The 15,956-nt window shown below is 41.9% G+C and overlaps 1 protein-coding gene across 1 annotated transcript; it reads right to left on the bottom strand.

The window, feature by feature from the left end:
* Positions 1-14,463: 14,463 nt before the first annotated feature.
* On the bottom strand, positions 14,464-15,360 carry foxl2a (forkhead box L2a). The gene has a single exon (XM_078202345.1). The coding sequence runs from the start codon at positions 15,358-15,360 to the stop codon at positions 14,464-14,466; it is 897 nt and encodes a 298-aa protein (XP_078058471.1).
* Positions 15,361-15,956: the final 596 nt, after the last annotated feature.

Genomic DNA, 15,956 nt, shown 5'->3' with positions numbered 1-15,956 from the left:
TCCCAGTTTGGGTCACTCTCTGTGCAGAGTCTGCATGTTCTCCTCTGTATGGGGTTCCTCAGGGTGTTCCAGTTTCCTCCCACAGTCTGAAAGGTGTGCTGGTTAGGTGCATTGGCCATGCTAAATTTTCCCTCAGTGTCCCGAACAGGCGCCGGAGTGCGGCCACTAAGGGATTTTCACAGTAACTTCATTACAGTGTTAATGTAAGCCTACTTGTGACTAATAAATTAACTTTACTTTTAATCTAATGGAAGAGCCATTATATGAACTATATAAACACAATCACACTGGACTATTGATGTTTTACACTCTTCCGTATACCGGAATTTTACTGCTCCACCCACCACAGGAATTGGAGTGGGTGAGGGGTGGAAGGTGGGAGGGTCCGTTGGCCTCGGGTGGGATTTTACGGTTTCAGGACGAGCATGGCCGTAAAATCTGAAGCGTCTGGAACTCAATTTATTTTACCTTCTAATTTTATCATACTTCCCTATTCCATCACAGTTCGTTCTTAGATAAGGTGCTGTTTTAAATAAATAATAGTTCCATGTTATTTCCACTATTAAGACAGGAATCTAAATTTTCGATTTAAATAAATATTGTGAGTATTCCTTTGGGTAAATTACATTCTGGGTCAGTGGACGTGCCCTGGTTGGATTTAAGGCTATGGCAATTGTTCACGCAAAGTGTCTGGCGACAAAGTGTGCTATCAAATCAAACTAAATAACTTTTTCTGTTGGAATCAACGTCTTCACTCCAGCTCCTGAAGCCTGGTTTCAGCAGCGTAACTTCAACCACAAAGCTGTGGTTTGGAGGTTTACGCGGTGCCCCCTGGTGACCAGAAGGCAAAGGCTTCCATTTCCACCAAAGTCCCTGAATATGATTCAAGAATTTCCCTCTCGCTGAAATCTGAATGTTAAAATGAATCAAGTACTTTCTGTACAAAAATAAAAAAAGAGGCTGAAATTCACCCTTGAATTTCAACAACAGGCAGGCACTGCACAGTGTTTTGTCCTGTATGTGATTCGCATTCAATTGGGAAGTACTACAGTATAAAGATCCTCAGTCATGGAATAAATCACTAATACAATCTCTTAGCCGTCTGGTCCGCCATATTCACCCATTAGTCTCTCTCAAGCTTAAGATACAAATGTGGATGCCAATCTTTGGCACCAGTCCTGTACTGGGGCACTGCACGCAGGTAGAGGTTACATGATAGCACAGTGGTTAGCACGCCTGCTTCACAGCAAGAGGACTTCTTACTATGCTTACCCCAGTCCAATGCCCGCATCTCCACATCATGGCTACCAGCTTCACAGTGCCAGGGACCCAGGTTCAATTCCCGGCTTGGGTCACTGTCTGTGTGGAGTTTGCACATTCTCCCCGTGTCTGCGTGGGTTTCCTCCGGGTGCTCTGGTTTCCTCCTACATTCTGAAAGACGTGCTGGTTCGGTGCATTGACCTGAACAGGTGCTGGACTGTGGCAACGAGGGGAATTTCACAGTAACTTCATTGCAGTGTTAATGTAAGTCTTACTTGTGACTAATAAATAAGTGGAAACAGTGAAACCGCAAGGCGCAGGAGGAGGCTATTCGATCCATCGTATCTGTGCTGGCCCTTTGAAAGAGCTCGCCAGAATAATTCACCCCAGTCCCCTGCTCCTTACTCAAAGACTTGCTTTTTTTCATTTCCAAATATTGATCTAATTTACCCTTTGAAAGTTATTATTGAATCTGCCCCCAGTGCATTCCAGATCACAGCAACACACTGGTTAAAAAATTTCCTGCATCGCCTCTCTCCATTTCCCATACTGATCGGTGGGGACAGTTTATTTCGACCGGTTTTCAATACTCAAAAAGCTAAAAGAAAGAGAAGAGCTCTGCGTTTTTATCAATCTGTATAAATCTCCCAAACGGATGTTGTGTTAATTTCATCTTAAATAGCACATAAAAGTAAATAAATCCCGGACAATTAAAGTGCACCTTTAACTGGAAACACATTCGATCACATTGAGGCGACTGTATATTTGAATTCAGAAAAGTTCTCCTCGCTGTGTCAGAGAGCAGTGAACACACAAACACAGATTTAGAACTCATAGAATGATGTGAAATCATTGAATGATTAGAGGACGGGAGGAACCATTTGACCCATCCTGGCCGTTCTTAGTTCGTAACTCCGATTTGATGCAGATACATTTTTCAGGTTGTTTGTTTCGTTTATCAGACAGGAAACAACTAAACGCCTAGCGATCCCCGCAGTAAATTGTGGGCGGATTTGTCATGTTAACAGTCCTAACATTGCTGAAATATCCCTGACAGAGTGACACACCACAAACTGAATAGGACTATGGCCAGGACACAATGAGGATGGAAACAAATAGCCGTCTCCCCTTGTAATAACACTCCGTGTATAGACGAGAACGGCAGCTCGCAACAAACAGTCCCTTCATGTTAGCACAATTATGAGCGATCTCCTCGGTTTATCCAAAACACTCTGAAACAATTAACATTGTCCCAATAAAAATGTCACGGCGTTCGTCTGTCAGCCTGTTTTGTGGTCTTTTGAATAACAAACAGAAAATGGATGAGAAATCGGGTGTCTTTAGAGGTTCAGAACAAAAAACAAATCGATTTTTTTTGCTCGTTAACACAATCGCCGGATCTCTGCGAATAAAACCAGCGCATATTTTCCTGTTTAAATATATTGGAAAATAAACACCGCTGACCCCGGCATACCTAGCTGTGGGACTACAGGAGGTGGTCCTGATGTGGAAGTTTCGAGGTTGGAAGTGTGTTATTTTGATTTTAGAAACAGTTTCTAAACTTAGCGGGAACGGGCTGGCTAAAGCATTTCCACTCCCCCCCCCCCCCCCCCGGTCGGTAAGAATGAAGTCGGGAAATTGTTATTCCTCGCCGAGAAGTCACTTACAGCCAAGAAGAAATCTGTCCCAAGGTCGAAGTTCAAAATATTACTCTCAATTCCTATCCTGCTTTGTAATTCCATCCTTTTACCATTTTAACCTCGAGATTCTAATTAATTGGGTTTCAAATTATTCATGGGATATTCTGTAGCCGGGAGATGTCGAAGCCGGGCAATTCCACTGAATCCGCTGAATCTGAACATCTGGGGCAATTGTTACTAATCTAGACTAACCCAAAAGCACCAGGTAATTTCGATATTCGAATAGGTTTGTGTGTTAGACGCAATGAGAAATAAATAAACAACTCGGAAACCATGTCATAGGCAGCTGTGATTCCTGTAGCCATCAGTAATACACAAAGTTAAAGTTTATTTATTAGTGTCACAAGTAGGCTTACATTCACACTGTAATGAAGTTACTGTGAAAATCCCCTAGTCGCCATACTCTGTCGCCTATTTGGGTACACTGAGGGAGAATTTTAACATGGCCAATTCACCTAACCTGCACATCTCTGGACTGTAGGAGGAAACCGGAGCACCCGGAGGAAAGAGATTGTGCAGACAGTGACCCAAACCGGGATTTGATGCCAGGTCCCTGTGAGGCAGTAGTGCTAACCACTGTGCCACATTACATCAAATCCGTAATGTGGAAATCGACTTTACTGAAAGACAAAGTCAATCGCGTTACCATGGATTTTAGAAAGAGGATAAAAGGGAATAAATGAAGTGTGCTCAGTGAAGAATGAGGTAAATGATTGTGTGATTCTCGGACGAGGTTTCTGTTTATGCTTTGGTTATGAACGTCGCTTTGCTCCATATTGAGAGGTAGCTGTTAATTAATGTGACAATTGTGAACGACAGGGTTACATTATTGAACCCCAAGATGTTTGAAAGGAGCTTGAAGTTTTGAATTTTCAACGATTACTTATTTTAAGAGAAACCTTGGGCCACTTGAGCTAACGCATCTTCAGGAGATGGTAGGTTGTGATCTTCCTACGTGCAATGTGTAAGACTTTTTCTTGAGTTGTGACATTTAATAACTGATGAGGAACATTAATTCTGAATCTCACAAACAGTCCAGTTCGAGTGCTTAATGGATACCTGTTAAATTAGCACAGGTAGCTTTGTAGTTGCAGGGTCTGTCTTGCTCACCAATCTGAAATCTACAGTGTTTATCACCTATTCCCAAAGAAAATTTTCATGTTCCAATGAGAATGGCATCTTGTAACAATATGCTAATTACCTAAATTAATTAACTTTGATATTTGTAATTTGGGGCAGGTGTGTGTGGGGCTTTTTCCTGAGTTGTGATAACTTCAGAAGGAACAAGAAAGTGCAGTTTTGGAAGCGGCTTCTGCTCATTGCAGACACTCAACTTCAAGATAGAGAGACAACCCTATCCCTAAAATACTTTAACTTTACAGCTTCCGTCATGTTTTGGGAAGAATTGAATTAAAAATGAAAAAAGTAGTGATGAGCTAACGACTGTTGCTTCAGTTGGAGATTATTAATCCGAGAAGTAGTTTGCAAACGGGACTGGCGCTGTGATAGTGACCAGTCAGTGATGGCAGGGAGGTCGAGACAATGTGCAATATCATTCGTCTCCTACAGGCGGCGGTGTGACACCAACTTTTCCAAAGAACACATGGTTGGTTTAATTTAAACGCCTTGCCCTTCAACTAACCTTTTCCCTGAGCAGTGTGTGTGTGTATGAGATTGTGTGAAATATACAGGACACGAGAGAATTGTTATTTCGCCACAAGATATTTTTCTCACAAATGAGTTCGATGTTTAGTCCAAAAAAACATTTTTTGATTTTAAAATGAATCGAAGTTGGAAACTCGAGGATAAAATGTTTTAAATGTATTAGTTCAGATCGACTGAGGAGAGAGCTTTGCAGAATTCGGAGTATTCTGTTACAGTGCTGCCAGTGAATCATGTTTTGCTTTAGTATTGAGTGTTTCTTGCTTTGACATAATAATACAAGGTTTGAGGGAAAGTGATGTGTTAGCGCTGGATACGTGCAGTGTCCAACTCCTATTTCAAACCATTGTGTGTGCAAAATTGTCTTTTAGGAGGAGCTGGTGAGTTAGCAAAGTAAAACCGATTTTCCATTCAAATAGTGTAATATATCTACCTGTTCTTTTCCAAAACGCGGCTGATGGTTGGGTGGGAGAGTTTTAAAAGGTGAGAACATTCTACGTTTCATCAGACTTCGTTTCTTTGTGAGAAAGAGGAAATTTGCAACTTCAGAGTTTGAAATGCTGATCACTGTTAGCAAAAAATGCACGCGCAGAGCGCCATTTAAATCTGATTTACGGCATATTGTAAGAGGCAGCCAAATTGAAATGATGTTTTTTCAAGCAAAATATACGCGAAGTAGTGTCAAGGTAATATGCAAACTGAGTGCCTCATTGATATTGGTTCTGTAACTGACTTTGACTCTCAATAGCACGAAAACTTGATATGAATTCAAACGTGTGAAATATCCACACCAGTGGAGCTACATGTCCATTGTCTCAGCACTTCCACGGGTACAACAATAAACTTCGACGACAACTTAGGTTTAATTTAAAACGCCTCCTAATTGTCTCTTTCTAATAGTTGGATCACACTGAAATTGTTTCCATTTCCAATGCAACTGCCTCTCTCCTTTCAAGTATTAAAAAGGGCATTGAGCATCGCGAGAAGTTGGTGCTTGTGTATGTATCCTTCCTCTCCCTTTGTGACAGCCTGAGTGAGCCGGTTTCTTCCCTTATGCTGCAGTGTAGGAAGGCCCTTTGTCCTGTGGACATGCTGGTCCATTCTAAAACATAAACTCCTGCTTGTAGTCCCCGTGCAGCACTAGCACACCTGCCCCACTTATACACCAATGCAATGCAGTCAGAATGCATTCCAAAAATGTACTGTTTTCAAATCAAGGCTTTCAATATTTAGCATCAGCGACAAGGATTAGGGTGTTTCAGAGACAATTAGGAACTCCGGCCTTTATGGTCGTAAGGAAGCATCCAAACGGCACTTTAGCCGCATGCTTTGGGGAAGGCACTGAGGTCCAATTAATATGCTGCACATATTACGCACTGATAATTCTAATCACGTTAAACGGTCGTAGTGTGAAAATCAGGAGAGGGAAAACTATTAAACATAAAGTCACCTCAGCTTGCCCTGACTGGGACCAGGTGTTGGTTAGGTGTGATCTGGTGGATTGCAATATTTGCAAAAGTGGCCACTAGTTAAATAAAAATATTAAATTAGCTCCTTAAGATAATACCTAGATTCAACTATTGCCCTTAATAAATAAACAGCGTGCAAAAGATTGACTTCCTGCATTAAAAAAATCAGTCGCAATGACCTTTCCTTAAGTTAAACAGTCCCTAACAGTTGAAGGAAATGCTCTAAAATTAGTGTGTGAAAGAATAAATGCTTGTTTAAAAGGTCGATTGCTTATATATACACAACTGCCTACATACAGCAATTGCCCTTTTCAACACGCGTTGTTGTGACAAGCTAATTTTAGAGAACGACTAGATGTTGTTTTAAATGTATCCGCATGACAATGGGTATAAAGACAGAGTCGCGCGGCTCACACCTGGAAACGATGCGGCAGCAATAACTTGCATCCAGCCGTACTAATCATGACTGACTCTAATCCCTTCTGACATCGTCCTTAACTAAAACCCTCAAGAACTTCCCTCTTTGTGTCGCTGAGTATTGCATTTAAGTACTGAAGCCCCTGCGCAAACCATTTAAATATGTAACAATAATAAAAACAAGAGGCGCTGGAAATACTTCAAGTCAGCAGCAGTTGTGGATTTTCTTATTTTACATTTCCAGCAACCTTTGCTTTTTTTTGTAAATATTCAACAACTCGGATGTCAATATTTGTTTATTCGAATAGTTTGACGAATGTACATGGATTGTACACATCTTGACACCACATTTCTACCTCACAAAATCCATTCAGCTGAAGAAGCAATGGACTTGACTGAGAAAATGGTTGGTCAGGTAAGCTTGGCCATCGCATAAGTGCGAAAATATCCAATGCTTTATTCTAACCTGAATCGATTTAGCAGAATGATTTCCTTAGGACACAAAATTATTTTGATGGCCAGTGCTATTTTGGGAACTGACATGAGACACAATAGCCAAATTGTTGGACAGAAAAGGCCTCGTGACAAACGCAAACAAGATTCTCTTTTCCCTTGCTGTGCTTGGAATGAAACAAATCTAATCTTCGATCAAGGTTATTTGCAAAACAAGCAATGAGAGAGTAAGACAGTGAGAGAGAAAGAAAATGTACAAATTTACTTCGACAAGAGAATCCTCATTTTGTGTCGTTGGTCTGGGGTAGTTGACAAAGGACGCCAGTTTCCTTATCTCTATTTTGGATGTCCATTATGTCGTGTGACTGGGACTAAAGGCTGGAGCTGTGGGTTTTCCTGATTTCTACCGCATTTTATCAGATCAGAAAAGTGCACAGATAAAATCGAAGCGACGCCAACGGTGTCGTTTTCGCGTGAACCGAAACATTAGAAACTGAAGTCCCAATATTTTCGAAATTAAAAACATGTTGCAACATTAGGCTTAAAGGCACAGAACCGTATTTTAATGAATGAAGGTGCCCTTATGAGTTTAAACATGAACCATTCTCTCAGCGGCATTCCTAAAAGTCAGACACCATTCAACAAGCTTGAGTATTCGGGATCCGCCACAACATTGGGTAAACTATTGAATAAGTACGCGCTTTTAAGTTAAAAAATACATGCGCATTCATACATATAATACATTTTTTGTTATGTGCAATGGGACCACGAAATAACAGTTATTACAGTGATAGTTTCCGGCTTCAGATACCACGAGGGAATAATTAAAGGTGAACCATCTTTCGCAAGCCCTTCAATTGCTGCATTTTAACATCACGTTTCCAGGAACCTACCCCACGCGGATTATTAATTATGCTGGATATGTGCTGATTTGACCAAGCTTTCTAGAGGATTATTTTTTTGGGCGAAAAAAATGAATCCCTCAACAAAAGCCTGCAAATGACCGACCTCGGGAGAGGATGTTAACGAGAACAAAAATCTTTGGTTGTCACGTGCCAAAACATACAAAATCCACCGTGAAAAAGGACAAGTTTTACATCATCTGCATTTCAAAGGCGGAAATGTTCCTTTAAACATGAACAAAAAAACTGCAGCTCATCTGAAGTTGTAACTGTGCACAGTTAAGAAAGACAATATAAAAAAGAAACCAAAAGAGAGAGAGCGCTGGAAAATCTCATGGCATGCGTTTTAGCTTTGACAAAGGGTCGTCTGGACTCGAAACGTCAGCCCTTTTCTCTCCTTACAGATGCTGCCAGACCTGCTGAGATTTTCCAGCGTTTTCTCTTTTGGTTTCAGATTCCAGCATCCGCAGTAATTTGCTTTTATTTAATATAAAAAAAGAAGTTTGATTTATTTTAATCAGGCTTGACACTTCGGATTTAGAGTTGCCTTCAGACGAAATCGTCCGAAATATTATCAGTAGATATTCCCCCACCCACCCGCCCCTTTCACTCCGGAGTTGTAGGCAAGTGAAGAGGTTCATTTGGTGTCTCATTCACCCTGGGTTTACAGTTCCACTGCTGGAAGTGAAACATTAAACTGTTATTTGAATGGAGTGCGGGCTACAGGGTAGCTTGCAATGTACAGCTGGCCACAAATACAGCCACGCGAAATATGTTGGTGTTTCTTTTTTTTTATTTGAAGATTCGAAAACGGTTTACACTTAATGGCGATTGTTGTTTATAAAATAAAGCGAGTGACAATGATAACAAATTGATTTTGCTCTGCCGACTCACTTCGGGTGGAACCTAAACATTAACAGGGCTAATTTACTCTTTGCAAATTGACACGAGCGCATTTATTAACCAGCTCAGCGTAATATCCATGTTGGCGTTGTTCATTACAGGAACAGTGCAGATGAGACAGGGACGAGCAGCTAATGTCCACGCACGGGATCTTGCTGTGTAAAAATCAAGTATGAAAAGAACACATATCCTGACCTATATGTTTGGGTAAGAGATGGAATAGAATTTTCCTTTCTGTCGTCAGGATGGCCGCGTATTAAACAGATTTTTTTTGTCCTATCGCAGCCTCTATCCACCCGCCCCTGCCGCCAATAAATTTAATTTGTGGACAAAACCCGGACTAGAAGAAATAATTAAATCCGTCAAACAATACAAATATTAGGGACCCGTTTGTGAAACAGTTTGAAGGGCTGGATGCTGGAATATTCTGTCTTGTGTTAATAAATCAGCAAACAATCTATTAGAAGTATCAAGTTGAACTCAGGGCATTGGAGTAAAAAGAATCAATTCATAAAATCGCCATTAAAATGAAAGTATTTTTTTTGTGCAATGCGTCCACAGCCAATTCTGACGGCGGAAAGTTTACAAAAGGTTTGAACCAAAACTCCACACGAGCGCCCGACAGCAAACAAACTCCTGCGTTAATTAACTTGTCTTAAACTGACAAACGGAAGGAAAGGTGTGGAGGGGAGGGAGGGAGGGAGGGCAGAAATGAGACATGAAGGAAAGAACGCAGCGGGTCGGAGCAAAAAAATATACGATACGAAATAAATCGATGCCACCGCTGCAACATTAACGACAAGTGCTGAAATGCAGCAACTCAAATCCCGTTTCCTTTCCCAAAAGCCTAGGAGATCAGCCTTGCTGATTCTCGGTTTCAGAGCCTGCCAGAGCCCCATGTTAAGTAAGAAAAACAAGCGGTGTGTTTTGAGGAGGTTTGAAAGGTTGGACCAATTAGCGGCTATAATTTGCGCTGACTCGTCCCGTTTGTTTTAGGTGAATGTGCAAAACCTGGCCACCTGAAAGAAGAACGTCATGCTGGCATTGGAACAAAATAAAAGCCAGCTGCCAACACACAGCGACAGACACCAACTCCACAACTCCCCTAACAAAAGACCCTGATACGGGGGGGGGGGGGGGGGAGCATAGTTCAATCAAATATGATTTCCAGCTACCTGGCCGGGTGGGTGGGGAGTTGAGTGGGAGGGGGATTATTCTCAAAAATATATTTCTGTACAGAAGTTGCAGGTTTCACTATCACGCCTTGGTCAAAATACTGTACAGATTGATTTTTAACCCGGATCTGAACAATAGCCAAGCTGACAGATTGGTGCATCCGCCAGAGAGTGAGTTTTCCATTACTCTCTGTCTCCGGGTCTCTCAGGCCAGCAGCGAACTCTGCATCCTGAACTGCCATCGGAAACGATTACAGTTGACGAGTCTTTAAGTGCACCAAGATCAGACACTTTGTCCGTCCAGATGAAAAGGATTTAGTCACCAATGCAGACCGGTGCCTCTCCAAGCGCTTCAACACAACGTTTAGTTCCTCCTCCAAATTAAATGCCTGGTTTATTTAATTAGATCATTGATTCTATCGCACATCTATAATACGCTTCCCAGATTTCCAGGCGAGGGAATCAATCAGCCGTTGTTACTTGATCTGCTGTGGCATCCAATGATAAATTGTCGGAGTTACTCAGACTTTCGCAGTTTTATTATAGTCCTCTTTAAATACGGCGAATAAAGCCGCCACAATTTATCATTCGGCCTTTGGGTGACATTACCGTTAATATTCTAAACATATCTATTTTAATTCGAATATATTTTATAGAAAGCACATACATGTTTTTGCAATAACAAAGAAATACTTAAGATAGTTGTTGTTTCTCAGTTAATAATCGGGCAGGCTGAATAACGTATCCATGATGTGAACAAAACGGCTAATTAGCCCCATGCATTTACAATGAATGGTACATGCAATGTGATGACCTATTATTATTACCTTGCTGCAAAACACATATGTATCAATACGTTAACAGCTGTGGTTTCCCCATCTGGCATATTTGAACATTTACAATCCTCTACATTCTGGAAGCACTGTTAAATGCATGATAAGGTTATTTTGCCTTAACCTTAAGTTAAGGGTCCGATTCCTATTGGATTTGAGCAAGCTTGACCACAACTTTGATTGTGAGAGAATGATAGATATCCTGCAGCCAATAAAACGTCAGTAAATGGGGCAAACACCACCTCAAGGTGCAATTATGTTAATTGCAGTGATAGGTATATTTGGACAGGGTTGTTGGCTAAGGAGAGATTGACCTTGTTAATAGCAGCATGTTGGCTATCAAAGGCGATAAAGGAACGATTCAGCCCTGAGCATCTGATTTCCGGAAACATAGCCCAGTCAAAAACTAGAATGCAATATCAATCTTACAATTATATCACAACAGCGAGTCACTATTGCATAACAATTGATTTCTATAGCGCCAACCCAACTACAATGAATCGGAACTGCGTTCGGAATAGTGCAAAAGGTTTCAGTCTAATCTATTTAAACAAAGTGATGGTCCCGACCTTCAAGATGGCGACTCAGAATAGAATGCAAAGCGAGGTAATAGTGGTTCAATTTTCCTCTTATCTGAATTATTGGTTCATTAGAAAAGAAACACTGGAAGTTAATATTAAATCATCTCCCTCTTGGAGATTTTGAAACGATTCGCATAAAATATACTTGTCATCTCCTATCATGAACTTCAAGCCCAGAGGAACTCCTGTTGCCAACAACTGAAAATAATAAAACATGTTGACTCAGTGCTCGCAATTAAGTATTAACTTATTTCTGGGTGAGATAGCATGGAGAATTCCCGCCGACCATGTCAAACGGGAAACCCCAATAATATCAACGTGCATTGTCTGCAAGCGCCTAGGGCCCTTATTTTGTCTATCTTATAACCGGGAGAATCATATCTACACACATCTCAAACCTCCCTCTCCCAATTACCTGCGCGTTTTCTTTTTAAATTAAACTTAACTCCTGCCGCATCGTCAACCTCCCACCCCCATATCTGTCGCTCAATGGGGCTTCAATCCCATCACTGGCTGTGTAATAGGAATTGCAATTAAAATCTGTTGTAGAGAGATTTAGGCCTGAGGCCTCAGCATTTCAAAACACACTGTCCGAAAAACAACAGGACGCACTGAGTGCGAAACTATTTGGAAAGCGTAGATTCATAATAAATCTGACAAATGTCATAAAATACAAAGTGATGGTCGATAATGTGCTATCTCCGCGACTGTACATATTTGGGACCGTCCTGCTGTCTAACTACCTGGGAAGTAGCAGGATTTTTTAAAATAATAATTTTAAACTGTTTCTGTATCTCAGTACTCTCACCGCGACAGGGGTAGTTCGGCTGCACATCTGTCTGTATGAACGCGCACATTTTAAATACAGCCCCTTGGAAGACCTTTAAAGCGAGTAGAGATTGTAAAATCAAAGACAACGACCAACGAACAAGTGACTGCTATCCGTTGACTTTGCATTTAAATCGGTCTAGTTTGCATTTAAAATAAAAAATTTCGACATTACTGACTATAATCGTAAATCTGCAGCCGAAGTGTATTTCGAGACCAGCTCCTCGAACCGAGCGATTATAAACTGGACTGTGGCCTTCCCACCAGAGAGATCACCCACCAGAATTCACTGTCTTGGAAAACAATTGCAAGGCCTCGGAGGGATCTTCCGAACCAAACACGTCATTTTTAACATAGGAAAACCCCCAGCCACCAAGTTACTGAAACCATTTCTAAGTCTGCCAGAAATCTCGCTATGTTTCGGAGTGTCCTGTTTGTCAGGCCGGTCTACTCAACAAGCAACCAGCCAGGAAGACTGCCTGGCGAGCTCGAAGATTAAATCCCGAGTAGCAATTAATTCTTAACTCGGCAACATCCTGTGCATCTGAGGAAGGTATCTGTCCGCACCAGCCACGGGTAAAACAAAGTGGGCAAGAAGGCTGGTGGATGGCTGATATTCTTAACCGCAGACTCCTATGAAACTGCCGAGATCAAAATGGTCAAATCATTCAAGCCTATTCGTGCCACAGCCCCAACAACACAGCAAACTGAAAGAACCACAACAACAATTAACAGCTTGTCAACAAAACAAAAACCGATGTTATGGCGACAATTCGCTGCAAGGATTGTGGCCAGTAATAGCAAAGACTTGAATTGTTTGACACAATCCAATTCTATTTGAAATAAAACTTGCTGAATAGGATTCACTGCTGAATTAAAATCAGAACTCTATTGAATACTTGCGTGCACGGGTAGTATGTATCCCTATGAACATATCCAGCCCAGCTGTCATCATTGTGAAATCAAAAATAAATGTGGAACCTTATCTTAATACCTTTGATTAATTAGAATATCACAATAAGTTTTTCAAAACAACCAACCAATGCTTGGCCGCTCTCTATCATAGGGTAAACATGCTCAAAGCAGGGAGAAGGACAAGCCGGATTCGTGGATGCCGTCTTGGCAATTAATGGCCATCTGAATCTTTTCATTATGAAGACCAGGCCAATTTCGTTGGTGTACAATTCCCTACTTTAACTCTCGCTAACCGGGATGAATGCAATCTGATGGCATTTTGGATATGTTTCACTGTACAAGGCAGCGACTGGAAATTTAACGTATTTACAGAAAAAAACCCACATCAATAACACCAATTAGCATTTAATTAGCTGTAAAGCGCTTTGCGAGGTCCTGTGAAAGGTGTTATATAAATAAGTGAGAGTCAATCTTTCTAAATGCTTAAACGGAGTTGTGTTTAAGAAATGTAGCGGCGGCAGTTACTTGGTTTGAATGTGCAAATGGACTGCATTAAATAATTCATTTACGGTCACACAACGGCAATGTTTATTTTAAAAGTCAAATCACACAATTGGACCTGCTAGCTTCGGGCCTACAGACTGAATTCACCTTTGTCAATGAATAGAGAGAAAGCCACGATTAGGGGGAAATCGTTCTTAACATAGGGAACTCGTCGTGGAAGGTCGCAAACGAAATATACAAAACTTGACAAAATCATCACATTTGAACAGCGATGGTGGAAAATAGGGGCGTTTATTAAAGATTACAAATCTAGAAAGTACAGGTAGAAAAAGTGCTATACATTTGACTTGGTCCCAAACTGCAGAACGAGCGGAGCTACCAACATGCAGAACTGTTACAAGAGCTTTAACATTCTTTAAACAAAATAAAAACCCAATGGCTAAAAGCTTGCTTAAAATTTGTGGCAATAGTTCTAAATGGAACAATGTTGTCAAGAAGTAAACTAAACGGATTTCAGCGGGGATCACATTTTTAAGAAATAATTAAGACGGCGGAAAAACGAAAGTTCATCATCAGGAAAGGTAATGCTATTTTGGACAGAGCTTGGTCAGACATATCTTTTCTTTAAAAAAAATTAACGATAAATCTACAAATGCTCTTATAGATAACAAATAGTTAACATACATTAAAAGATAGTTCATTCCCCGGTTGGGTGACTCACAATTTTCTTGTTTTGTAAGATAAAAGTTCAAAACACTTACACTACCTGATGGGGTTCACCATTGTAATTTTTTGGCACAGTTTAAAGAGGAGGATTTGGGGACAAAACAATTGTTTAATGATATCTTGCCGGCGTTTGGATTAAATGTCTATCCTTGTGTGTAATGCACTGTGTTTACTGTCGTGGTCCCAGTAGGAACAGTGCATCATGGAGAGGTCTGCCGGCTGCCTGGCGCAGGGGAACTGCAGGCCGCCTCCATTGCTGGAAGAAGGCGGGGGAGCAGGGCTGAGTTGCTGGGGATGGGGATGGTGGTGGTGGCTCATGCCGTTATAGGAGTTCACCATGCTGGGCAGGGCCATGCTCTGCACTCGCGAATAAGGGTTGTAGGACGCGTGCCCCGAGAGTCCCTTCACATTGACAGAGCCGACGTTGCCAGTGGCCATCTGGCAGGAGGCGTAAGACATGGGAGCCGGCGGCTGGCCGAGAGGCCAGGAATTGTTCATGAAAGTCGACTGCAAGTACTTGGGAGGGCCGATGTAGCCATAGCTGTCACTGGCGAATAAAGCCGTCTTGCTGTGCTGGAAATGGGTGGGAGGTGGTCGGAAAGGGCGCTTCATTCTTCTCCTCCTTCTGTAGTTACCCTTTTCAAACATATCTTCGCAAGCCGGGTCTAGAGTCCAATAATTGCCCTTCCTCTCCCCACCCCCTTCCCTGGGCACTTTGATAAAACACTCGTTGAGGCTCAGGTTGTGCCGGATGCTGTTTTGCCAGCCTTTCTTATTTTTCTCATAGAAGGGGAATTTGGTGATAATGTACTGATAGATGCCAGATAGAGTGAGCCGTTTCTCTGGACTCTCCCGGATGGCCATTGCAATGAGGGCCACATAGGAATAAGGCGGTTTCTGTGTCGGATCGGGTTTCTCCGCAGTCTTGTCCGGGGATGACTCGCTCTTGACTCGCTCTTTGGAGCTAGCCGTGGAGATATTGTCAGTCATCAGAACCATAGTGTCATCCTCAGGGTGCTGGTAAGTAGCCATGGTAAATATTACGTCCTTGCTCCTCACTTTTCACAAGTACAACACCGCGCTCTTAAACTATTGCAGTAGCAGAGCCTAGGGGTGTGCTGCGAGTTTCTTGATGATTTAAGTACCCGGGTCTGTACTTGGTCCAAAGTCTTGATCAAGTTCGTGGTCAGTTTTTTCTCCCCCTGTACAAATGTAATAAATGGCTGGTTACGAGTATGTTAGTATGATTGTACAGCCCAAGCTGTGGATGTCTATCGCTTTAAGCCGTGCCCTTTTCGTCCCTCAGCCCAGAGAGAAGTGCGTCCTCCTATTCGCGAATCTCTCAGCCTATACGCTACTCTCATTAGTGTGTAACTGATCACATTTCCGCCTGCGTCATTCGCTCCACCTCCCAATCAAACATCAGGACTTGGTTCAAGTTAAATATCGCTTACATGTCAGTGGGACTATTACATTTGTTCTTTTAAAAGTTAAATTCATGGAGCATCTAACAGGCGCTTTTAAACAGTGAATTGTCTTTTCAATGTGTCTGTGTTTCACCCACTTGTAGCTGGAGAACCGCACGGACATTGTAACAGAGTGGGAGGGGGGGGGGGGGGGCGTGCGGG

Source organism: Mustelus asterias, chromosome 3 (assembly GCF_964213995.1).
Source record: "Mustelus asterias chromosome 3, sMusAst1.hap1.1, whole genome shotgun sequence".
NCBI classification, from domain to species: domain Eukaryota; kingdom Metazoa; phylum Chordata; class Chondrichthyes; order Carcharhiniformes; family Triakidae; genus Mustelus; species Mustelus asterias.
This window is presented reverse-complemented; position numbering and strand designations above follow the sequence as displayed.

Excerpts from the sequence above, each read along its gene's own strand:
- foxl2a (XM_078202345.1), bottom strand. The coding sequence starts at position 15,360 with ATGGCTACTTACCAGCACCCTGAGGATGACACTATGGTTCTGATGACT.